The 27,053-nt window shown below is 43.1% G+C and overlaps 1 protein-coding gene across 9 annotated transcripts in view; it reads left to right on the forward strand.

Moving 5' to 3' along the window:
* Window positions 1-27,053, forward strand: part of sei (seizure) — a 100,190-nt gene that overhangs the window by 55,333 nt on the left and 17,804 nt on the right. For 6 of the 9 annotated variants that reach the window (XM_065494023.1, XM_065494024.1, XM_065494030.1 and 3 more), the window contains one exon: window positions 16,204-16,272. The exons of 2 other annotated variants lie outside the window; for them this stretch is intronic. In XM_065494023.1, coding sequence (XP_065350095.1) covers window positions 16,204-16,272 — 69 coding nt within the window. Of the gene's footprint in view, window positions 1-16,203; window positions 16,273-18,249; window positions 18,731-21,601; window positions 21,783-27,053 lie in introns of those variants that run through there. One more of the 9 variants, XM_065494032.1, reaches the window with a different exon arrangement.

A 27,053-nucleotide genomic window follows, 5' to 3' on the forward strand; every position in this document is an offset into this window, starting at 1 on the left:
GGCCGATCAATAATCTCCCTCTCGCAACTCTCAGTGGCTGAGGCACCCCCACACTTTCCTTTTAAATGGACGAATAATACGTATTTCTCGGAAAGAACTCTGCGGGGAGCTGAATTTTTTCGGCGGCAATAATTGAAAGGGAAAGACATGTGGCATGCAGTGCAAAGTCGTCCCACGTCAGCTCAGTTCAGAGTGGTAGGCTGTTAAATATGAAAGCATCGCCATTTGCAGAGGATAAATGCTATGGCCTTTTTTGCCATTGTGCCCTTTTAACGGTCTTCCATTGCTATCCATCGGCTTTTTTCACGTCGCATTAAAAACACTTACTGGCCAGTGTGATGTTGCTCTAAAAAGTGTAATGTATTCATTAGGAGTTTTTTATTGCCCAAACAGAGGGAATACTAAAACGAATAAAAATAAAACTCCCCTTATCTAAATGCGCCGGGTAACCATTTTTACGTTTATTTGTTTATTGGTCGTAATCTAAAGCGTGGGAGTGTTCCGTTTCATGAAAAATGCACGAGGTCCTTTTTTGCGCGCCAGCTCGAGTGTGTCGCTCCCAAGCAAGGACGTCTTTGTTTTGCAATTTTTAAGTCCCTCATCGGCTCTTTGTTTGGAGAGGGATTCCGCATTGAAGTCTCTGTTTATTCAGTCTCGCACGCATGCCGCACGCCGGGGCAATTCACAACGGTGCCTGCTCCTCCAGCACTTTCACCCTGACACCGGAAATTTTTATCGTCTAAGAATACAAAAAATGGCTTAACGTTTGAAGGGAAAAATGCACGGCTGTCTGTCTCTTGCTCTTGTTTACCTGTGAAAGCATCCATTACATCAGGAATATTTCAACATAGCTAATGGCTTGAGTGCTTGAGCTGATAAGTGTTGAAATGTGCAGAGTGAAAATCTGTCTGTTGGGAATCAAATGAGTTTATATTGATGTAGTGTCTCAGTATGGAGAGGGAAAACTCTCAAGTCAAAAACTTAGAGCAATAATCTTGTCCTCTTGAGCACGGTATTGCAACTCCGCATGGTAAAGTCATTAATTAGATACAACACGGGCATCCACGCAGCTCAAAGGGGAAGCAATTAGTGAGCAATTATTATGTTTTCATTTAATTGAAAAGTAGCTGGAGCGCCTCTATCTGCAGGCTGGAAGATAGAATCAGCGAGCGAGATTCAAAAGCGACGCGCATAATAAAGTGTGAGTAACATCATCAAACACACTCGCACACACACGCCGATTTCCAGGGCTGCGCAGTATTTTTAAACCTAAGCCCTCTCGCTCAGCTTGGAATAACGACAGACCTGCGGCAGCCGCTTCAAACGAGAGGCTCGGCCTCTCTTCGAATTACACGCGGGAATAAGCACTGGACACTAAATTAATTAGCGTCGATTCTAGTTGGTGTAGGAAGGCTGTCAAAGCGTGAAACAGAAGTAAATATGCCTTATATTTGAGAAAGACAGTTGACACAGCCAGGCACATGTTGACATGAGTTTCACGCATAGCTAAGCTAATTTGAATCGTTAATTTTGTCATTTAACGAAGCATGCAAATTCAGTCAGCAAAGCAAACAAGGAAAATTCAAATTCCAAAAAACCTTCCTCGTTCTTGAACTAGGATCTAGCGTATATATAAAGCAACTTCCTCAGCTAAACCAGCGCGCTACAAAAATCATACAAACATTCTCGGAATTTGAAATGTTGTGCCAATCCTTTCAAAGTCCATGCGCCAAAAATGTAATTCGGTTCGGTGGGTACGGTGGAGTTGTCAACAGCGGCCAGCCCAAGTCGCACAATTTTGCTAGGCTGACGAGCGGGCGGGTCCATTAGTCATTGTGCGCACCTCAGCGTAAGTGTGCTAATAAATGCTACTTAAACGGGTTTGTGTTCGTCTTTGACGCGTCTCGGTCGGCCGCCCGCTGGCCAGAAAAACTACGTCATGGAGGCCCTAATGTTTGGCAGCCGCCGCTACAAATATCTGGAGAGAGTTGGCCGAGTTTCAGCTCAGACAAACACTTCTTACCGCCTTCCGATTTCACGCGTTCAGTCACGCCGTATTCCGTTCAGCCGAGACGCTGACGCCTGAATACTCACTTTTTATGACTTCACCGCGAATTTATTGCGACTTTGATATGATACACAATTCCGCAGTCGGTGGAATTTCTTCCGTGCTGGAGTAAATCCGGTGCTGCGCGTGCTAGCTTACGTCATTGCGAAAGGCGAGCCAAGAATTTGATGACTGTAAAAACATCAGACGGCGGAATTAATTGCACGCCACATATATACCGGCCGGAAAACACCATTTTTGCCCGATAATCCATTCAAAATGCTTTTTTTCCTTCTGGCCACGGTGCTAAAATTTTACGGCTCCCCAGCTGCAAAACAAAAGCCTGAATCGGTTCTGGCATCGGCTCAACTAATGAGCTCCCACAAGGCATGATTTAGCGCACTCGATGCAAGCGCCGCTGCTCTCACCTCTCGCGCTTGCCGATTGCCGCCTGCTTTTTGCTAATCGAGATGTCTGACGGGGAACGTTGCACGCGCTTTAATTCTCCTGCGGTGCAAAGAAAAAACGACGACGCGCCGTCGGTTTACCCTTTTCTGCAGATTTACACTTTGTCACGTAGTGCAAAAAGAGGGGAACGTTGCTGTGACCAATTGTAGCGGCGCGCACACAGTTCGTGCCAGGCGCTTGCGAAGTATTTTTCCCTCGCAGAAAGGCATGGCAGCGGCACTTGGCACAAAAAACTTGCAGATTACAGTTGGAGTAACATGTATTGAGCTGGAAATTTGAAGCATTCGTGAAAGCCTCACGGCGGCGCTGCTGGTTGGAAAAATTAGGTCAATCTACCGGTGCTTGTTTATTTCCAAGTTTTTTGGAAGTTGCAAAACACCGGCACCGAAAATACATACGTGGTTTTAATTACGCGGGGTGAAATCCACAAGTTTTGTTAGCGACTCGTTTAAAAAAAAAATGCCAGCTTGTGGTGATGTTCTTCCGTGATAAATTTATCGACAGCAGGTGGTGCTGGGGCTGCGCTGTGCAGATCGAGGCAGAAATTTACGTCCGCGCGCTCGGTTAACCAGCTTACAAATTAAAAAAGGCAACCGAGAGCCGCAGTCGACGAGTGTATAAACAGCCAAGCGTGGTCTCACTGAAATCAATTAATGAGGCTGCACCAACGCCGTTTCTGTTGGCAGCCCATTGTTCAAACCGCTGTGATTTCTCATGCAAGACGCTTCCCTTAACAGTTCATGCACCGGAAGGGCGAATTTTACTTGCATTTTTCACACTTGTTGTGGCCTACTTTTAGTGTTATATTCCGAGGGGAACTTATTTTCTCCATTTTGTAATTAGAACGAACTGGTATGGGGTAGGTTTTTGAATGAAAACTTCTTGTTGTTATCAAATTATCGGCGAGTACTGACAATTGAATGCCAACAAGCGTTTTCTAACAAATTCAAAGAAGTGCTGACAAAAGTTACCCTCTATGTGTCTTTAATGTAAAGCATCTCCAAATTCAATTGCTGGGAAAACCTTTTGCGTTCGACAAATCAAACAGGGCCATTGCTACGAGCTCGTTTGAAAATTAGCACAGAAAAAGGATTTCTTCGCTCTGTTCCTGGTTATTGTTTCCCTTTGTAGATGGTTAGTCCACTTTGTAAGCCCAAATATTAACTGTCTTGGAAGTAGCGTTGAACTAAAAAACGAGTCTGATAAAAAGCAACCTCATTTCTAGCTATCTTAACTTTTTGAAAATTTAATTTAATTTCTTGCACCATATTTTTCCTACCTGTGTGCAACTGTGCTTTAACTGCCTAGCTGGTTAGATCTAAAATAAATTATCACATTGTATAACTTATTGCAAAATGTTACATTTTTTCGTGTTTTCCTCTATCTCTGATACTTCATTATTTTTCGTTAAAAGCTTTCGTGTTAATTTCAAAACAATTTTTACTGGTGTCTTTGAAGAATGTTAACATATTGTATGGGCACACGCAAAGAGTGTGGGAGTAATTAGAGGAGAACCAACTCAATCGTACTCGCACGGACTGTAAATAGTCGTATAGAGTTGTTTAGTTGGCTTTTGATTCTGATGTTGATTAGTCCAGGGAACTGGGGATTCTCTGCTTCTCAGACGAACTAAAAGAGCAGTTTACTTTTGGCCTTAGCCTTTAACTATAGTTTAGCCTTTAACTGGTTGTATCTTTGCATTAATTGAAATCAATCAGAATAAATTTAAATGAATATTTAAAACTCTTTGAAAGTCAGTTAACAGGTTTTTAACATTTATGTTAGTTAATGGCAGGTTTCAAATATTCATTTAAATTTATTCTGATTGATTTCAATTAATGCAAAGATACAATTAGTTAAAGGCTATTAATTTAAATTGAAACCGATTGATTTTAATTAATGCAAAGCTGTAATTAGTTAACGGCTAAGGTCAAAAGTAAACAGCTCTTTTAGTTTGTCTGAGAAGCAGAGAATCCCCAGCAGTTCACTGGACTAATCAACATCAAAATCAAAAGCCAAGTAACCAACTCTATACAACTATTTACCTTCTGTGCGATTACGATTGAGTTGGTTCTACTGTAATTACCCCTGATTGCTCTAATTAAATGTGGCATATGGTGTCCGACTGATTGAAAACTCATCAGCATAGCAATCTTGCAACTTGGATGCAGCTGGAAACTGTAGATCCTTTACTGTGCAAAGCCACAGAAGCTAATCGGAAATCTGCTTCTCTGTATAGTAGTTACTTACAGCTTATGTGTATGCAGAAGCAAGTACATACAAACAGAGCGAAAACAGGCCACAGGTTGCTGTTGAAAAATGCACTTCCCTACTCGGCTATTGAGTAGCCACTCTGAACTACTAGCGATTGAACGTCGTCGCAAAACCCGTATTTCTCGATATTTCTTCTTTTAACGAGCCCTTTCCTCACAACGCTCAACTCATTTTGCGTCCAATCAAATGTAAAATTTAATTGCCAATCAAAAGGAAGTTCTTGGATTCAACGGATGTAAATAAGTCAATCATTTTTGTTCATTGTTATTAATTGCATTCTTTATTTGATGATGAGTAGGCGCGACTTACATAATATAAAACACACAGAGAGGGTCGCTTTTGTTGTGACATAATATGCAAGCCGCGTCGAAGCACTGGGACTTTCGACTTTTGGCCCGGTGCCAGTCCACCTCGCACACAAAAGAAGAGATTACATTGGTTGAGCTGTCCTTACAAAATAACCCCTTTTCAAACTGCCCTCGGCAGCGATTGTGCACATTCATAAAGCCTTCAATTTTTAACATCGAATGAATAAACACAGATGCAAAAACAAATTAGCCACGACTGGACTGACATGCAAGCGCCTATCAAAAGGATGCAGCCACTTGTGAGAAAAGCTCAAAGCCTCTTTAACTGTCACATTATCCATGTGCTCTCAAGCGTTTCCTAAATATAAACTACTTACTTTCGGTGCAAAAAATGAGGTTGGTGTGTGCATTAGTGCACAATGAATAATTAGGTATTCAAGCTAACCTTTCACGTGAATATAAATTAAGTAGAACCATATCAAAGTTTTAGAAGTGAAATGTGTGTATTAGCAAAAAGCGCAACACGTATCTCCTGATAAAACGAATGTTTTACCAAAGGAAAATAACAATGATGCAAATGAGAAGGATCAACCGAGTCAACAAAAAGTCGGATTCCATGATCAAACATAATATCTTTTATATAACAACCTGATAAAATGATTACAGAGAATATCGTTGCTCGTAAAGGTGTAGCGTAACACGATCCAATTAGTGAGAAGAGTCATATTTATAAACTAAGGGTCAGAAAGCAAAGAGGCTTCGTCGCGATGAAATATGAAAGGCAAGTTGGTGCTTCACGAGCGAGGGAACTGTGCCTTTGAGCGTCATTATCATCGCTTGGCGGGAAACCGAAAAATGTGTCGTGAAACCTCGCTAAGTTATTCAAAAGGGCTGAATTCGCGGCTTTAAAAGCTGCCGCTCCCCAGGCGGCGGCAACGGCGAGCAAGAGAGGAATACAATGACTACGCAGAGAGGCCGATGGTGGCAGGCGGCTGTGGCCGCCTCTTTGGTGCCTACTCGCACCGGGGTGTGATCGGGGGTGCACTTGCGCAAGATGGCACGGAGGCTGTGAGATGCGCGAGTCGGGGCGCACCTCGGCGTTGGTGGCGGTGGCGGCTGGGCCGCTCTCGCTCTCTCCACTCTGCAGCTGATTGCAGTGACAGTGCTCCGAGGGTGAACATCGACGACCCTGTCAGCGCGCTCTCGTTTCAGTGAAACACCCACCTGCCCGCTCGTGTTACTCTAAGGTGTGAGGTAAAAGCTGTATTTCTGCAAAGCACCCCGCTGGACGAACAATTCTGTTGGAAATTCGCCAACACGCTCGCACGAGGTCAATTATTTTAATTGGGGGGCAACTGGTGTCTTTGCCGCTTTTCATCGGATTATTGATTAGCCGGCTGCTGCAGTTTGATCCTTTGATAATTACACTCGGTCTACCTCTCAAACAATTATTTCTTCTGCTGGGAGCTCGTTAGTTACAGGAAATTTTCCAACCGCTCAAAAGGTTCCGCGTCACCTTTTATTATGCTGTTTAAGCCTCCACGCCACGTTCAATTTTTTTTGCATTTTCATCTAGCAGGTCTCGCAGCAAAGGAAAAAAATAATCTTTTCCCTCTCAGAGTGTAGCTCACATTCCAATTTCCCGTCAGATCCAGACTGTGTTACATGGAGAGTAGCTTTGATAAAATGATTTCCAAAGTCACGTCGACAGGCGAAACATACTACTTATACCAAGCACGGAAACGTCAATTTTTCCACAAAAGATATATACTACTCCTTTACGCCACTTGGTTAGCTTTTACTCGCAATGCATCCATCCCGTAGCGTTTCCAGTTGAGCAAAATATAGAACAGCAAAAATATGAGGGTTGGCTTTTTTCGTATTTTTGACGTAGATCTTTTGTAGAGTCTCGCGGCTGCTTAGAAATTCACATCATATGAATTCTGCCTGGTCTGAACGTACAAATGAAAGGGATTACGGCCTAGTTCGAAATTCTTTTCGTATTTAAATGAATTCCTCAAACCACCATTAAACCTGCCGAGGCGTGTTGCTGAATTATTTTCCATTGTATTTACTTACATTATGAGAAGGCCAACAATTATTTGCTCGTGCTGTACCTGCTTCAACAGCTGGCCCCTTGTTTTTTGGAGTGAGTAGCGGTGGCCTCGCCGTTAATGACGCCGCCGCGCTGCTTGCGACACGCCCTTTTTTATAATTACACTTTCAACGGATTATACGATTATGCATATATTCTAAAAAGAACTCATTTAATTTAAAATTCTCATTCCTGAAATAACATTAGTTTGCGCACGAAAGGCTTTAATCGAAATAGCTCTCATTTCTCTCTACGTCTTAAATAAATTAAATATTATACAAATAGAATGGAAGTAACCTTTGAAGCGATGTTTCTATTTAAAAATGAGCATGTGGTTGACAAGTTAATCCGTTTATGTTCTTGAACTCGTTCAATCAAACCTCCTTAACCATGGCCACAAAGTTCCAAATTCCATGCATAAACTCTTTAGTTGGATCTAAAAATGCTTTCAGACAAGGCAGTTACTCATTTAAATATCTATTGGTATAAACGGCTGCGGTGTCAAACAATTCCAATTCTCGGCGGCTCTGCTTCTATAGCCTGAGTAAAATCGATCCTCATTGAAATGGTAATTGCGAGGCGAACCTTCGTCTGGGAGATGAAAGACCGTGATGATCGAAACGCACGCCCTTTTCTTCGTGAACTGCGTTCAGCCTTGAGGCAACTGTTGTGCTGTTTTTCACGTGCATGTAAGAAATGCGTCTACTGGCGAGTGGCATGCGGGCGAGGCTCGCGAGCCCCTTTTAGATTAAACGTAATGAAAAATGAATGGGGATTATAATACACAGCATGCGAGCATGCAAGGTGAGCGCACTCGCCGTCGTGTGTACAAACTTTTCTGCTCTGCATCGATCGTCTGGAGGGCAGGCGAGCACGCTTGCTTCCACTCGTGGCATCCGCTAATCCGGAAAACCCTTCCTTGCGTCGAGTCGCTCTTTCAATTTGTGCCCGAGGAGGGCTGAGGGCTGACGCTGGCTAAAGAAATTCTTAGAATTGGCCAGACTTGTGCTGCAATCGATTGCCCTTTTTCCGTAGACGTAAGTGCACGAATCGGTAACAACTATATACCAAACATGAGAGTCTCGTTTCTTTGGAAATTTATCAAGGGGAACTTTACTGTACCTTTTTTCTATTGCTTGTCAAGTTGCCATCGCACTTTTTACAGGCCAGTCTTGGCCATTTCGTATGAGGTTGAAGTTTTTGTTATAAAATATTAAATGACCCACTCTTTCAGTATTTTTTATTCATTTTCGCCAGGAAAATAAATAATATAAATGGTGGCTAAACCTTTTTTTTACTAGGAATAAGATTCATGGTTAAGATCAGGTTAGTATAATCATCCACATAAAGCTGGCTAAACGTTGCTCCTCTGTCGAGTTCATCTCTTATTTCATTTGAACAAAAATTGCCAAGGACGGGAAGACATCATTATTTACACAAACATTTATGTTGGCTAAAATCTTTTATAGAAACAACGTTAACAACTTTAAACATCTGTTTCAAATTTTATTGAAACTTACATTTAGAAGGTAGACTTACGAAAGAGAAAACCGCGAAATGCATTTGCCTTCTTAGGCATATACCAACAATTGATTAATAGGTCTTCAATTTGCTGGTTGCTCTCCTGAGAGCCAGCAAATTGAACGTAGCGTCTAGAGAGGTCAAGTGATTATTGCTAAAAGCCTTTTAAGAAGAAGTGTTGGTGTATCAAGAACCTAGCTTGGATAGTCTCTGGCCACATTTTTGTGAGACTCTGATGTAAAGGTTAATTGGATCTGAAAGGTTTGAAAAGCCGATCCGCTTGAGAGTTGGGATTTCGCGGAATGAACCAATAAATCAAGTCAACGTTGCCTGAGCGTAGATTGGAAAAAATTACGGTTACTCTCTCCAACCATGAAAAATAATTTCGACGAACCGGAAAACCAAAATAAAGGCGAAAAATCATTAGCTTGCTGCAGCTTTCGGGGAATCCTAACGATTGTGATTACGAGAGATGCAAAGCGCCGCCACAGAAGGCGAGGTAGAAATTACGAGTCCAACCGGGGTGCGGTGTGTAGAAACTTTCAGCGGCCTCTCATGCTCATTTCATGTGAATTGCTCTCCGCAGACCGCGTTGTTGCAAATGAGCAGCGCACCTAGCAGTCACTGATTGTGAGATCGCGTTTGGTTGAAGCTTTTGTGCAGCCAGTGGTGGCAGGCCTTATAAGGTGAGAACACTATAAGAGTATCGCTGGAAAGCCAATTTGCTATTTAAGCGTGAATGAAAATTTGTCAGTGTTAAGAACTTCTCTTTGAAAATTAAGCTGGCTTGTTGGTACAACAGTTTTAATTATTCATTCCGTGGTTACGTGCTTTTTTGTTTATCTAATTTTCTTGCATACATGCTACACAAGTTGCATATGTCTAAAAAAAATCATTTCTAATTACAATCTGAAATAGAAATTTAATTAGTGATTGTGAAGTACATCAAAATTTATTCTGCTAAGCATATTTAATCGGGAAGGAGCGATTATCAATGCGCTATAAATGTACACGAAATTACTTCCACTCCTTACAATAGCTGAGAAACCAACAAGTTATTTCGAAAGCTTGCAGATCACAAATGCAAACTGCAAATAATCATTGACGAGAGTTCTTTGAGTATTGCGGTCGCAAAGTGGCTACTCCAGCATACGCCTCTTCGAGGATGTTAGCACCTTTCGTAGGCGAATAAGTTAACAATTAGCAACGGCGTTGATTCTGTTGTCAATCGTTTTCGCCAGAGGCGCAACCAACCCTTTCGCGAAGTTTTTTTAATAATCTTCTCGCGCGCGAAAAGGGGGCCCCCGGCCCCCGCGCCTCTGGTGCCACCATCGGTGGTCGAGGAGGCCGACGATGATGATGCCGACGACGAGCAAGACATGGTGCGGGTGCTGCTGCATCTGAAGGAGTGGCAGACCCATGTGCGCAGTGCCAGCCTCTGCAGCGACGACATGGTTGAGGCACTCCCCGCCATCGTCAAGTCGGCCACCTCTGAGAAAGTGGACACGGTAGGACAACAGGCTAGTTGAGCACTTGAGTACACCATCTAGTTGTCCAAGCTGTTTATTCCCCGATACAACGGAGTTGGGTGTCTGTTCGTGGTGTTCCCTGCATGCCTGTTGTGCACTTTTGCCCCAAAACGTAACGTTTCTCACATAATTTGGGAATTAATTACAGCTCTACAAAAAAACCTCCACACTGTGATTTTTCTGTTATTGCCATTTTAAAAGAGCCGTAATTGGTAATAAAATTACCGTAATTACAAAAAAATTGAAATCATCAGTTTCTATTAAACACAACATATATAAACATTAAATTATTTCGATCTTAAAATCTCATTATTTTTAAAGTAGATTGAAACAGGGTGACTGTTAAAAATATTTGAATTTTTGGATGCAATAAGACGTTGATCGATAAACGATTTGTTCTACAATTTGCAACAAAAAAAAGATAGTGCTCTACATACAAATTCAAAATTTTTAAAATTTCTCCAAAATTTACCGCGCATGACCACATTTTCTTGATAGATTTCGATTCCTCTCGTTGAGATCTGTCCAACAGCGTATGAAACCTTTCAAGGAAACTCTTTGTAGTGAAATAAAATAATAAGATATCAAGTAAGGAGAGAGCCTAACCATTTGAAAAGAATGCAAACTTTGCAGCCAATTTTCTAAAAAAAATACGCTACTTCTTTGGTTTTTTGGCTTCAACTGAAGCCTAAAGGATGAGTTCATGCATTGGCAACAAGGATTTTTCCAGGGGTTTGCAGTATTCAAATCCTCTTTAAAATATTAAGCTTTTTTATCATTTTGGTTACTTGTTTTTTCCATTGAGGAAATTTTGCACTTGGTATTAGTTATCAGGAGCTGGAAATATTTTACCAATACACCAGTTGTGTAAGCCCTTAGTGTTCGAAGGCGCCAACAGATGGCGCCACCATAGACTTTCGTATTAAATTTAATTTTAAGGCACTTGCGCTGCGATTTCAGACTCAATCCTTCCATAGTGCATTTTCTATTAAATTTGTTTCCATTGACGTGCTGGAAACCAAAATCGGTTAAGCTAAATTTAAAGTATACGGTGGTGCCATCTGTTAGCGGCTTTGAACTCCAAGGGCTTATACAACTGGTGTGCCGGTGTACGGGTTGTTATGGTGATCCTTCAAATAGATGATGAAAAACAAAATCATTGGATGCAAATCCAGCGATGCTTTAGAGTACACTTTGTTAAGCTTGTACACAGATTCAAATGTAATCATTCAAGAGCAGATCACTAAAATCAGCTCTCATTAATCCAGTTTGTAAAACAAAGTGGATGTTGCATTGGATATAATCCCTCAGAGAGATTAATTGAAAAAAAAACTATTGCATTCAGCTCCATTAAAAGCATACATAAAGTATAGATTTTAGCTTTTTGATCAAATTTTCACTGATAATTTTGTTGAAACCGAGTGTGTGTTTATAGATTCATTTTCAGTAATCATTCAATTGGCATTATTTAGAATCACCCTGCTTAACCAACAGCCCTTGATTTCCCAATCCACACATAGATGCAACACCGCGCTTCAACACGCAGAGAATGACGTCCGTCCACAGGAAACTTTCTCATGTACTCCCAGTTGCATACTCAGCGGTGGCTTTCCTTTTGCGCGCGGCGGACCAGCGCCCGCCCGCCGGTCCGCGAGCAGGACATGGAGAGTTCGCGCAAATCCATTTAACCGCTCGTAAATTTCAACGCACTGTCGGGCGCCACCGCTGGTGCTCCACTCGTCGCTAAACCGACATTTGCAATTTGCATGCGCGAATGACAGTCTTGCAAAATATGTAGATATATGGGAATGTTTCAATGATAGAAATGTTTCAGTGCTTTAACCATAAAAAAGAGGTACGAGTTAGGCATGAAATGAATTTTCAAATGTGTGTGGGACTGTGGGAAGAGGAAACTTTTTGTATTTAAAAAAGTTTCAGATCAAAGAAAAATGACAGGTAACCAAACAATATAGCAAGCACTTTTTACCATGAAAACCATATGGGAAGAGATTAAATCCACTTGTACGCTCTCTCATCTGTAAATATGAAATGCTGAGCGCTTGATTTTAATGAAGGCTGGAAATTCAAAGCACACAAATACCTTGAGTGCAGGTGGAACAACTAATGCACTTGGAAAAGCAGTGGCCTGGAAATTTACGCTAGACAAGTATGTTGTAAATCGAAACCTTAGACTATTTGCCAAGAAAATTAAAAGCAGCCTGCAGAATGCCAGCAATTCAATTTCATTACAATTTTAAGTTGTACAATCCACTTGTCTCAGTTCAAACACTCTTGGGTATAATTGGCAGCAAAATCATGGCACTCGTAGTCAAAACCATTCGTTTCCCTTCCAGCCACTTCAGACAATAATGTAAGCAGACGACTCACACAATCTAATCGATTATATACCTTTGGCATTTAAAGTGCCCAGCACTTTTCTACCTCGCTCAGCTTGGCGTGTGTTGTCCATTTGCACATGCGTGCTGCTAATTGCGAAATCAACTCTCATCTAAATCCACACTTTCCTTTGGAGCAGCACACAAACCCGTTTTTAAGCACATCCCTGGGCACCGATCGATCTTTAGGGGAAAACACTAGGCCATGTTAGATTCGACGCGGAATTGACACACGAGCGGGATATCTCACACGCATTGCGCGTTGTATACACAGCTTGCATTTCTGTAATGCGATTCTCTCGCTCGCAAAGTCGCAAGCCAAACTCATACTTTATTGACGCGGTGGTGCCTGTAGCCGGCGCCGCGTTTCATGCTGCCTGCCTGCGCCGTGCACGCCATACGGGCCGGGCAAACAGCCACACGTGATTATTATTCAACCTGGAAAGTGTTCTGTCTGCAGTTAGTTTTGTGCCCATTCACCAGAGGGAGTTGGCTTTTACTCGGCTCGCCCTTTTCGCACGCCAGTTTTATATGAGAGCGAAGTAAAAAGGGGGAAAGTTTCAGCTTTCCCATCAAGGCCCGCACCGAATTCAGGGCAACAAGCGATTGCTGTCGTATTTTAAGCAATCTTTTGAAAGGCAACTCCAAAGGGTAGGCTTAAAAAAACGTTAAAAGGTACTTTCAAAGCGAGCAGGAAAATGAAAATTAAACTACACACACGGGCTATTTGTCTTCCTCAAGTTTAACAAAAAAATGCTTAACAAAATAACTCAACTGAGCAGTTTGTCATGATTTAATGATGACATTTCCTGGCTGTCCTGACTCACGTGACGTTATTCACACCCTCTCAAGTTGCATTTTGCCTCTTCATCTGAACACTTTTCTCATCTTCGGGTGCCTGTGCTCAAGCTGGCAATTTATTTACACTCTCGTGGGTATATTCTGATAATCGATATTTCATTAACGTGTTTTACTTGGGGAGATTCTTGTAAGAAGAGCCAACTTAGTGCCGCACACGTGAGATTCCGATGTAACGAGCCAGATTAGCGCGAGCGACGGAGAATTTCGCTCGCGGTGAAGCTCGGCACTGCGGTGTGGCTTGGCCCACCGAACCGAGCCACTCAAGTGTGACGGCGCTGAAGAGACTAAAACAAACTTCAGCATTGTTCCTCTCGCTGTCAAGTTTGATGGAAGACGAACACGCCAGTTAGTTTGAATTGGCAAACCCAATCCGATCCTGAATTGTAAATTAGAATAACAAAGAGACAACAGACGCATTCAAAGCAACCTGGAATGAATTGCGTTGTTTACAGGATGTCTCAAATTACTCGCGTTCTGATGTTTGTTCCACAGTCATTTGCTCCAAGTCGTACACGTCGAAGTTTGAATTACACCAAGTATACCAGATATATTTCCCCCTGAACTATTCTCGGTAGTTCAAGTCTATAAAGCTCTCTGAGAGATGAAATCCTTTTTTTATGTTGGTGAAGGAAAATTGCAGAGCGAACAATTGCGACTATTAAGCTTCTACAATAATGACGAGATATTTTCCTGGATTCAATATGTTACGTGCAAATATTTTGTACGCAGCATTGTTAGGTACACTTAAAACGAAAGGAGCTTCGTTATAATTGACCTCCTTTGTTAAATCCTTGCCTGGTGCTTTATAATATGCCTCGCACAATGTGCACCATTATAAAGGAATGAATCAGTGGCAACAAGTGCAAAATGAATAGGAAAAGATAGACGCAAACGCTGCTTGAATCACAACTTTTAAATATCGATTCCATCTAATCCTAAGAATCCATGCTGTTTTTCTTAAGAGTGCCTGGAGAGAAAGAAATGTTTTATTCACGAGATAATAATTGATAATGTCGAGAGGGAGGATATTGAGCCAGAAGCCGTAATATTATCATCAAGATCTGCTGAATCTGCCGTGAGTGCGCTTGCGTAAATAAATCATCGTGGCAGCAGATATACCAAGCCCAGAGGCAACGCACATATTTTTTCTTAAAGGTACTCTTGCCGGCGCAGGGGAAATCAGTGTGTCTGCAACTAAGTTGTCAGGAGGCGTGTGAAATGGAAACGAAGAGCACCACGTGATCGGAATATCAAAAAGACTGAGTGGGTCCTCTTATCAAGATGCAAATTCGAGTGGCCTGTGTCACAATAAAAATAAATTCCCTTCGAGTTCATACCGGGCGGAATCGTCTGCTTATGCTAATGCGAGCGGGGCGGCTGGTGCGAGAGATGGCTCGGTTAACAATTAAGGTGAGGTGCGAGCGGGGTCCTGTTGGCCCCGTGCCACGCATCCCTCCTCGATGCTTATGTACTTACATGGTGGCGAACAATTTTCCAACCGGCTTCGCACCCCAATTTGGCACACTTCTTGTGCCCTTGTAATAATTGCGGTGCATGCGATCTCGCCCTGGGTGAGTCTTCCCTCGCTGCTCACTGAATTTATGGTTGTGGAGGCTGGCTGGGCTAAAATTTAGTGGTCTCTGCCATATTTTACACTTCGGCCGTTTTTGAAAACGACCCAAGTCCTTGAGAGGCTTTGTAATGTGCATTTAAAACATCGTGATCAAAGGCTTTTGAAATATGATCAAACATCACTAATTTACAATGAATATGGGCTCAACGAAATTTGTTAATGCACAAATTGTTTGCAAAAGTTCCTCCTGCAATCATGACGAAAATTACTCAAACATTTATTTTAAATAAAATCAGCCATTGAACTCACAGGATAAGGCCTTTAAAATTAACCGTTTGTGTTACAAAAACTCAATCATAGCATATTAACTAGAAAAAAATTAATTCCCATAGTTTGTCAATTACTTCCCGGCAAATTTCAGCTCTGTTTCAGATAATTCAGCCCTAATCAATAACCCATGGTAAAAATCTAACTAAAACAAAATTAAAATACATTTAACATGTTTATTTTATTCTTCAATCATTTACTCTTTGCAATAAACACATTAATTTAAATAAGTATAATTCACAGAGAGCAAATGCCAGAAGCTTAATCTATTTTGAACGCTTGCTTTTAAAATACACAAACCATAAAGAATCGGGGCTCCGTCGCTGTTATTAATTTACCAAACAAACAGTTTCAGCTAGCCGTCTTCGGTTTCTCGGAAAATGCGCCACGAGCAAAGGCGGGCTCTTTTATTGACTCGTTGTGATGGCCGGGCGTCTTCTGATGACACGGCAAATATTTGGCCCTTGTGTCCGAGTTGACGGGACTGACGAAACAATAATCAATTTCTTTGCCTGAGGCGATTTGGGGGGATAATAAACCACGCGGCGCCTTTCAGTAGCCATGTGCGCTCTTCCGATTGATTTGACAATCACTTATGCACACCCGCCTGGCAACCGTGTGAAACGGCACAGTATCCGTTGGCTATTAAGGGGTCATAACAACAGAAAAGTAAAACCCATAATTGACCTGTCTTGATTTTTTCTCCTGAATTCTCATTCCTTTCTTCATTACATCAATTGGTTGTAGAGCTAGCCATTTTTGACTATTTTTTAACGTTCTTTTTTTTTGTTTTTTGTTAAAAAGGATTGCATGGAAATTCAGCCTGTTTTTAAATTTGAAGAGACAGAAGAAAGTAATTATGATGTCGGGCAGGTAAGACGTGAAAATAAAACGTAACACGCTAGATTCTGGGAGCTTTTCCGCCGAAATATAAAACAGCACCATTTCCAAACATCTATCACGCAACAGTAATTAGTTTAAACTAGAAGTTGAAGATTTAGAATAAAAATTCTTTTAGAATTGTCCTTCTTATCCAAGTATTTTGTCTTTTTATAGATACATCCAATATTGTCCTCTTTTCAGCAAAGTTGTTGACGTATATTGTAGCTGAGTCGTGTGTTGTTGTCATCTCGAAATAATTAAGAAGTTTTAGGGGCCCTCGAGCACACTACCGTCGGCCACAAAGCGTTTAATTAAAACCTTTTGCGCTGAAATTTCTCGCCCGAGAGGCACAAAGGAGAGACGTCAGTCTGCTTCCTTACCAAATCCCGTCCGCTCCTCGATCCTGCCGTGAAAATACGAATTGTAATTAGCGTGCTATTCCGACGTGGCAATTAAACGCGATAATTCACGAGTCACTCGGTCCCTGCGCGAGATAGCCGGGGTGATAGCGGCACTTCGGGAGTTCGCCACGACACATACATGTTCTTTGTACAATGAAATATTAAGCGTTCGCCAGTTGGTGAATTTGACTTGCAAATTCCAGGCTAACATGTTCTGTCGGTCGAGGAGGCACTTTGCTAGGTGCACGCAGCAGAAAGCCTCAAATAATTTTACAGCACGCCGTTAAAGCACTCGTAAAACTAGACATGCTTTTCCCCGGAATTATGAGTGAAACTTTTTAAGGGACAACAAAATTCGCCGTCGATATCTGTTTAAGGCCACGGCGGCAACTCCCGGCACCCGGAAGAAGCCAACGTCAATTGCCGCGTGCTTATAAATCGGAGTAATTTGCGACGCAAGTAATCCCCTCTAATAAATTGGCTCCGGGGGGAGAAGCGAGTAAAAATTCCCATTATCTTGAGCACATAGAGCCCGCAGATAAATTAAAGGACAAAACAGTGCTCTTGAAGAGTGGGTGGTGTTTTCACAGAAGGCACCGCACATAAATAACGGTCCGATTGTGCTTGCTTCTCCTTAACAGAACATTTTCATCGGCGCCAAAACTTTTTGTAAGCACTCTCCGAGACGTCGGCTCTGGCGGTTGTTGGTGCACGAGGAGAAATGTGTTTGTGTTTTCGTCCCGCGGCGCGAGCTCAAACAAACGAAATAATGGCACTTTTATTGATTCGTGTGCGCAGGCCTTGAATTTACTGCCGTCTTGGAACAATCAAAACGTCTGTATGCTCAAATCACTGCTGAGCACATAAAGATTGGCTACTTATTTTCGACGAACAATTATCCTTTGCGCTTTTGCTCAATTGCTTACGCACGAGAGCTATAAATAGGGGATAATTATCAAAGATGTCAGATTTATATCAACAAACAAATATGTTAGAAGCCCTGTGGGAAAGCATTTTTGTGAAATATTATTTGAATAGGGTTGTACTTAAAAAATTATTTGACAAAACAAAATTCATATTTTAAAGCTAGCAATAGGTGAAAATACATACAACTTTAATGAGACTGAATTTCTTATGATTTTTTTTTATTTAATCGTACAACAAACTCAATTTTAACTTTTAAATTTCCCCAGAAGCGGGAAAACGTTATAAAAGATTGATTGGCGATGTAAAATAAACGATCCAATCTTAAGAAACTTGCTACTGTGAAGAAAAAAATGCAGGCCGAAAACAAATATTTTCGGGAGGAATCCACCCTAACAAAGACGAAAAACAGCCTCTCGTCTCCAAAGCGAAAAAACTGCCGCATTTCCATAGAAATGACATTCGCTCGGCGCGTTGGAATAAATCAGCGTTCCCTGTTTGTGCGGGGGTGCGTGTGCCATTTCGGCGCTGGGGCAGCGGGGCGGGGGTTGGACGGACGAGTCGGTGCTGACACCAAAGCACCCTGCGGAGACGGAAGCAACTACTACGATGCCAATCATCCGCCATGCAAAGGCAAGCTGCGCCGGCAGTCTAACTCGCAGGGGCGGCACGAACGGAGGCCGCTTACAGACGAGTAGCGCTCGCGCAATGTGACTTCAGCCCGCGGCCCAGCGCATGGAGGCCGACGAGGCGGCCGGCGGCAGGCGGCCGTCGCGGCCGCTGCCACGACCCGACTTTCACATCGACGTGTCCGCGCGCGAAAACAGCGGATTCGACGACGACGTCCTGCCGTCCGTGTCGACGCAAAACTCGACCCTCGGCTCGTCCATGAGCCTGCCGACGCAGCGGCCGACGGCCCAGCAGGCGGCCACCACCAGCAGGGACATCGACGAGCTGCCGGTGCTGCTGCCTCTGCGACACGAAATGTGCATCACGTCGGAGCCGCGCTATGTGACGTGTAACAGGCCGTGGTATGGGCCGTGTGAGCGCAGGACTTCGAACGTGGCTCCAGCCAAACACTCGTGCCTCACAAACGGAATCATGAAAAAACTGCACCGTGACAGGTGCTCAGACCGTTAATTTGTGTTTTGTCCTGATCACCATCCATTAATCACACGACTTCCGCCTTTCCGCTCCGCTTCACACTTGGCCGATTGTTTCGTGCCCACTTAGCAGCAAGTGTCAGTTTCATTTTCATTTCGGTGATTGAATTTACACCTGGCCGGAGATAAAATTTAAATGAACCCTTCTCGTATGCAACGGAGATAGAAAAACGTGGCCATAAAAATGACAAATGGGGCTATGAATAGCTTTTCTCATACATTCAAGATTCTTTGCCTGTAAGGTAACGTTTTCACGAAATTTACGCGGCTATTTTATTTTTTATGAGTATCCATTCAAAAAAAATCCTGAAAGCTACTTATTCCGTAAAATATTTGCCCAACACAGAGCTTGTTCCGCTCTATTCCTGAAAAGCACTTCGTCACCAGGGACGTGACAACGCGAATAACAATGGCTCATTTTGCATTTTTAATTCAGAATAATAGAGTGCACGTGCCTTCAGCCAAATCATCTTGCTCTTCGGCACTCTGGCAGATAGCGCTATGTAGCTTTGCAGTTTTTGCAATGCGGCAGTTCCCATTCAACTCCCGCGGCTTGTGTAGCGTGCCTCGGTGGTGCATCGACATGCAAAACACAATACGGCCGTCGCCGCCTGACAACCTGGCGGAATAAATTCACACCGGAAAGCAAATATTGCGCTATTGACACTTCCTGCTGTCCATCAGACGGATTAAAACTGTCACTTTTTGAGAAGTGAAGCCACAGCAGTCGGCCGAGTGTTGGAGCAGTGCCCATGCAAAATGCATGCAATCTACTTCCCAATCGCATTGTGTTTGTTTATTAAACCAACATGCTCGGCAGAATGAAATTGCTCGAGCCGGCCAGATTTCGCAAATTGCATTAGTGTCAGTATTAAGACGTTGACGAATCGAAGGCCTGTTAAACAAATTATTGATGTTGGCAAAAAAGTAGGTTTCGTTGCCTGCGCACCTATACTAACCGATCGGGAGCACCGCTCTAGTGATCGAGAAACTTGTGCGAGCACAGCGAGAGAGCGAGCGAGAGAGAGAGAGAGAGAGAGAGAGAGAGAGTCTGAGAACCCATACGACTTCTAGAAAGGCTCAATTCACATAATACAGAGACGACGCAAAATAAAATGGACATATGTACGTACGGCGAATGAGTGACACACACTCACACAAGCGCGCAGCTTAACTCTTTTATAACCGGCAGCGGCCACGATGGGTGCGAAGAAGAGACCGAAAGCTTTCCCGGATAATGCTCCTAGTTATATCCCGCGGCCTGCTCCTACAAGCACGCATTAGGATGCACAGACCACTTCGTATGTTCACCACCGCGCCTTTCAAAATGAATTCACGGCCTCCTCGTCAATATTATGGAAATTCGCGCGGAAAACGCGCGCGTGCGGTGAATCAATATAATCCCTTGCTTGTTTTGAACCACCGGGTCAGTGGGGCTGATTGACGGGACCGAACGCTCCTTCCTTCGACCCGCGGCTCCTTGCAAGAAGCGCAAGCGAACTACACGCAGTCTGCTTGACCGATCGTGAGCACTTAATTCGAATTGAGTTTCGCTAATACGCTGGGTCGTCAATTCGTCTTCCGTTTAACGAGTCGTAAATGGTTACTTACGTAATTAAAAATACGCGTGGATTAAAAATTAGAAACCAACTCAATGTCAAGACCATGAACTTTCACAATCCTGTGCCAATCTATCGTAGAACCGAAAAATTACTTAAAAGCAAGCAGAAATTACCATTTTAAAATGTTAATTAAAAACCAAATTAATTGCCTGTGCCCCTATGCTATTTATTCCGTTTTTAACCACGCTATCCGAGAAGAGAAAGTGGCTAAGTTAAACAAACGCTGACTCATTAATCTTATATCAAGAAAATTTATTTCCAACGCGTCAAATTTCATGCGGAGCGTGCAAAATTGCCGTTTGTATCCGTCGTGCATACATCAACCTGTTTAGATCTACTCGCGAGAGCTGCCGTTAATGAACTAGTTTCAATTTAGAGCAAACTTCGTCAGCTGTTTTGCCCGTCGTGCTCGCCCATGAGCTGGCGCGTGCGATCACGTACGTAGAACGTTCGTTTTTATTAGAAAGCGCATTCCCTTCCTTTAAGTTAAATATTCTGCTTTGCCGTGGCAGACTGTAGCCACTTTGAAGTGTGTGTGAAAAAACGACACAAACATGCAAGCGGCGAGTTATTTTGAAAAATTGCTTTACTGCATTGAATTTCCGCAGTGGAGGTAACAGCAAATCTGCATACCACCCGAGGGAAATTTTCCGCTATCGTAAACCACAAAAGTCGATTTTGATAGACGCGTCCATAAGAGAAATCTCAATGCGAATCAGATCAAACCTAGCCCAGAAAAATAGAGAGGTCGATACGGAGATTTTATTCAGCCCAGCGTGTATGTAAAAAGCTTTATGATTGGGGTTGTTTGCAAATTAAAAATGAATGTTGAGGTTGCAACCCCCGATCATATCTCAAGCTGAACATTAGAGTCCATTTTGCCAACGTCAAGAGCGATCTTTTGCGGCACACTATATTGATGAGCTCTCACTTCACTGGATGTACCCAAGACTCACAATGGGTGACCGCCGGCAATATTATTGCCAGAGCAAGTCGTCGTCGTTGCTTGGATTATAACAACCATGTGCAGCATTAAAAGTGGTTGTGGCCATTATGTTTTCCACTCGTTTGCCCCGGGCCAAGTGAGAGTCAATGGGCGAGCGCAGAAGGACAAAATAATGAGATGAGAGGAAATCTGGTCGACAAAGCATGTTGGTTTTTAAAAGGGAAAGGCGGAAAATACGTGACAATTGGTGTTACTCCCGGTTAGGTCACCTGATGTAAGTGCCACTCCAGTGCCAGCCCACATTAACCCAACTTCAACGTCGCTAGCATCTTCCACACAGAGGTCAGCGTGGAGACAAAAAACTTTAAGCCAACACACAAGTGCCACAGGAAGTTTAGTTTCTTTATCACCTGAAGACCTTCATCAGTTACAATCTGCAGCTCAGGTACGCCACTATTTGAACACCAACAGATTATTTCCTCGACTTCTTATTTCGGTCCAAATTTATGCAACCGGCGCGACTCAAGTGTCTACTGTATAAGTTCAAAGGGAATTTATAAAAAAAAATTGAGTGCCCCATCTGGCGTGACTATTGGAGCTAATCCAAAAGTCAATATATGTGGCAATAGGGGAACGGGGTTTAAATCAGAACGCTGCATTGTTTCGTCAAAGCCCTCTCGGTTTCTCATTTCAAAACACCGTAGCCTGGCATTAATGAAAATAGAGACATGACTCATTAATGGTACGCATGAGCCAATTCATGCCGCAAGTTTATTTATTTCTTTATAACAGTAAGAAATATCGCCGAACTATCGTGATTCACATCAGGATTTCACTTTCTAGAGCAGGAAGATAACAAGTGATTTGTCATGAAAATAACAACGCGTCCACACGTGTAGCAACTAACCACACAAAACGTCCGGCGCAGCGTGGTTGCGTCGCGTGATTAATGCGATGATTCAGGCTATCAATCAATTTCACACTTTTTTCACGCGAAATTTATTCGTGCCTCTTTTCCTCCTATTTCCATCAAGGGATGAACTATGATTTGGCATAAAAGCGCCGCGTTGCATATGCATGGGGTCGACGACTATGGTGATAAAGCACAAACCGCCTGCGCCTGGCCATTATCTTCAACACACGCATCCGCACTTGTTTGTTTGGCCAAATTTTGCGTATAATTTCCAAAATAATTCATTGCCACAGAGGAGTGCGACCTCGTTCCGCGTGGTCTCTGCTTTGTTATGTTTTGTTAAGCTCAATGCCATCTGCTCCAATGGTGAAATGAGCAAGCGCCGCGCACTCGCAGCAGCTATTGATAAGTTGTAAAGTTTTTACGCGCCGATCCAAGAATAACAAGTGCTTCTGTGCATACGCACACTAACTCTCAGAAAAAGCAATGCCAGCTCAGTGAGTGTCTAATTGAATTTGCAGACTCGAGTGCGGCTCGAAAGAGCAGATACGCGCCGCGTTCTTAATTCAATTCGGCTGTGGGGCTGCCGTCAGATTTTAATTTATCAGGGATTACACAAAATATCGCAGAGGAGCCTGACGAACAGGTGGATATAAAATTTTCGAAGGGAGCGATCAATTATCAAAGAAGCCTTTCGCAGCGGTGCATGCCGGGCTGAATTAGCTGTACCCGTTGGCCAGCTCCACGCACGAGAACTGCACCTTAAAAGCTTCCCGCTTTTATGCCAAAACGGTGGAGCAGAGACGCCAGCCGGCCGTCCAGTGTTTGACCATAAACTTTCGTCCAATTCCCCCAATAAAACTCTGACCGGAATTATTTTTATCTCGCTGCCAGAAGTGTAATATTGGCCATCAATGTTTATTATTTTTTCCTTTAAGAAGCAGTCCCGGCGAGTGTGTGCACCGGCATGTATGCCGGCAATAATAATGCAGACAGCATAAGGGTCTATTTTGGGCTCATATCTGCGGAGGCAGATGAAGGAAGCTCCCGCCCGCGACTCAGTAGACTAGCAGCCGCGCCCTGGGCTGCAGCCGCCGACTCTCTGCTCCCCGCGTGCGTCCAGGCCGGAAAATGCTGGACGACGAGGCTGACATCCATCTGCCCGGCACCGACGCCGTCGCCATGCACTACATGGCGGCGCCTTGCTTCGGTGTCGACGACGCCGCCGCCGTGTGGTTCACGCCTTGCACCACCAAGGCGATCGCGAGCCAGGTAAAGGCTGGCCGCCCCGTTTGCTCTCAGAATGAGGATGGCAGCAATTTTTATTGTCTCAGAAAAAATATATCAAAGTCGTTATTAAAAACTGATGGAAGCTTGCGCAGAATAAAAACGGCAAAATAATTCAATAATGTGATCAAAGGGGAAAATCAGATGTCATGTATCAGAGCTTTGGTTGTTGATTTCACCGGAAACTGAAACTGAACCCACACAAAATGGCCTGACAAATTATTAAAATTTTCCCTTCGATATGCCGTAAAATTCTCTGCCGGTTGGCTTGGGAATCAATTCAATTTTTTTCTTCCCGAAATTCTACTTTTTGTGGATTAAAATACTATCCATTAAAAATATGAAACACTTTCAAGACCTTTGAAGAGCAGTATCTAATTTATCAAATAAGAACAAAAAATATTCAAACTCTCTTATTTCAGCTATAAATTTTGCGGCTTTTGCAAAAAATCATTTCGACCCCTTTTTTAGTTTTTCGGTCAAAAATGGTCAGTTTCTTATTATTGCTAGAAAAAACGGACAAAAATTGTCACTTGAAATTTTGCTTGCTTACTGCGAAGGAAAACATTTCTGCTTTTTTCAGCATGGGCAATTTCAATTCATATTTACGCAGATTCTATGCCTTGAAGTTCATTACGTAATCAAAACGATCGTGTCAGACTCTGTTGTGTGCCGCCGTGTGCTAAAAATGATTATAAAATACATTCATGCATAAAATTCCCATGCCAGTTTTGTTTTGGTATCGAAATCTGGTACACCTTCAATTCGCGATGTAACCTTTTCAATTTCTCTTCCCGGCATCAACAGTCGCGTTCGAGTACTCCGGCGAGAGTTCCCCTCATTTAAATAATGGAAATGCACAAACTTCATCGCACTTTCCGCGACAGCAGCAGTTTCGGCTCCACTTCGGCATTCAGGTCAAGCCGAGAATGTGATGCAATTTCTTTTCCCTTTTGTACCATCTCTGCTCGCGAACATATACATAAAAATCGACTTTTAAGTTTTCTCATAAAACGCGCCGTGCCTGCTCTTTCCTCCAGAGCAAAATACGAACAGAGTTGTCGATCGCCTTGTACCACTTTGGTCAACAAACTAACGCGCCAAGTCAGTCGGAAGCCGAGTAATACCGATCCCTAGAGCAACTTCACTTAAATTTCTCTCCCGCCATATCAGATCGATTCGCTGTCTGCTCTCGTTATCGCTCTTCTCCCCGACATTCAATCAATTAATCGGATATCTTGTAAAGACAATAAAAAATCGCTATCCTCCATTACGTAATGAAATAACTTGGTAACTGAAAAAATCGCGAATTACAACTTCCTTAGGGATATCTATTTCCTACTTTGAACAGGGTAAGCTTTAATTTTTTAATGAAACAGTGAAAACAAAGTTAACGTGCAGGGATTGCATACTTATTTTTATCCAAATAAATTATGTTAAATTTGCTGGACTTTTGGGGAGCAGATTAAGTGGGCCACACGAAAAGTCACACGACAACTAACCCTTTAAATTAATCAATTTGGCGGGAATCTGATGTTGGCGCGTGAATTTTTTCCGTCACGTTTTTACTACGCCGACCACGCACACCTCGGCACGAATTCGCCGACACGCCCAACTTCACGCGCCCGCCCGGTTTGCGGGTGTGGCATTTTCACCCCCGCAAACACAAAAGAACTACTTTGACCTAACACATTTTTCTTTCCTCTTCTTTCGGCAGGTCGTTTGCGTCCTAAAACAAAATCAAATCCTCTCTCCGCCGGATACTGTAATGGTACTGTGCTGTGAACTGCACAAAGTTTACCATCGCTCCTCAACGACGAACGCGAACGAACACGTCTAGTCGTAAACGGAAAATAGCATCGTTTTCTTCCTTTTTTCGCCTCTAGCTCTCGCCAATTTGTGCATCTCTCCAGGCTCTTTCCTTTTGTGATCTGATCCTACAAACGATCATTTCATCTCGAGTTTAGAAGAAAAAATGTCGAGTAAACTCCGCCGTCGGGAAACTAATATTTCTCAGATAATGGTACGGGAACGTGACTTTTGTAACGCGATTAGCCAGATTGAAAACGGCCGGGATTGACGTCTGCTTGTGGCAAAAGTGATTTCCAGAGCAATCTGATCGGCATGCACGACCGATGGAAACGAGTAATTGGCAAAAAAGCGAGTTTCTTTTCAACTCCAGGCCATTTTTCTCTCATGCGAAAATAACAAATTCCCAATATTTTCTCATACGCCATTATTTCCCTCGGGGGGTCCACGATTTTTGCCATCAATTCCGAATTTTTTACGCTAACGCGAAAAGCGCAAGTCAGTTATTTATTCGTGCACGTGATATCCCGAAATCAACACGATCGCACGTCGACCGGTGACGTAAAAGATTCATTATTGCCATTCGGCCGTGAATAGCGAGTCATTTGGCTTTGCCTCCCGGTGTGCTGATATACAAAGTGCGTCGTCGACTGCATAAACTGTGAATAATAAAAGGGAATCGAGTGAAGCGTGCATTAACTTGTTCAGTGATATTTCACCCCCGCGTGACACCGCAAATCCCCATCGGAGGTGCCTACCCGCATCCGCACGCACTCCGTCCGACCCGGCCGCGCCCGCGTTCGCTCTGGCAGTTTTTCAATGCAAAAAATTCGACACCGCTTCAAAAGCTCTGTTGTCATTGACGCCGTGCCAAAATAAATTGTACAACGGCAACTACAGCGAGACTTCAACACGCAGCGTCGCCACCGTTTAACACGCGACGTATTTTTTTAAAAGAATAAATCTTGTAATTATAATTTCGATGCCCAATTAAGATGTTAACAACGTGCTACATGGGTTTTAATTATCAAACCCTGTGTAAACAAGCAAAGCCACTTTAATTTATGACACTTTATGATCAGCAATCATAACACACGTTCAAAATTAATTGTAGAGAGCTGTGGAATATTAATAAAAATGATGCAGTGTTCGATCAAAAATATGGCATTATAACAGAAAATAATGTGACGTCTCTGTCATCGTCTCATGCCACTCTTGGAGAGCTATCGATTGGCAGAGCGTACCCTTAAAATTGTCAACGTCATTGTATTCAATTGCGAGCACCCTTCATTATTCGCCCCAATTCTGCTGAAAGGAATGCGCTGCCGCCTTTGTTGCGGTTGGAGAGTGAAATAACTCCGTATCAACAACGGCCTGGCACCAACTGGATTATACACACACGCTGCTGTCGTCCCCATAAATTAAATCCGCCGCGTACGTTCGGCGCGCATGTTTTCACCGCGCAAAAAGTTTCCTCTTTTATACGGCCTTTTCAAACTTTGCGCTGCAGCATCCGCAATTAGATCGCCGCGTGCTGCTGAATTTCAGTTGCAAATTAACAAAAATAGGCCTGGGATTTTTTGCAGCTGTTGGAAAAAGTTGCATTTGGATCGTCTTTTTGCTCGGGCGGACGAGCCGGCCGGAATAATTCATAGGCTTGCACCATCCAGCAACGTGTGTGCAGGCTTTGAACTCGTTACGCGCGCG

The sequence above is a fragment of the Cloeon dipterum genome, chromosome X (assembly GCF_949628265.1).
Source record: "Cloeon dipterum chromosome X, ieCloDipt1.1, whole genome shotgun sequence".
NCBI lineage: Eukaryota > Metazoa > Arthropoda > Insecta > Ephemeroptera > Baetidae > Cloeon > Cloeon dipterum.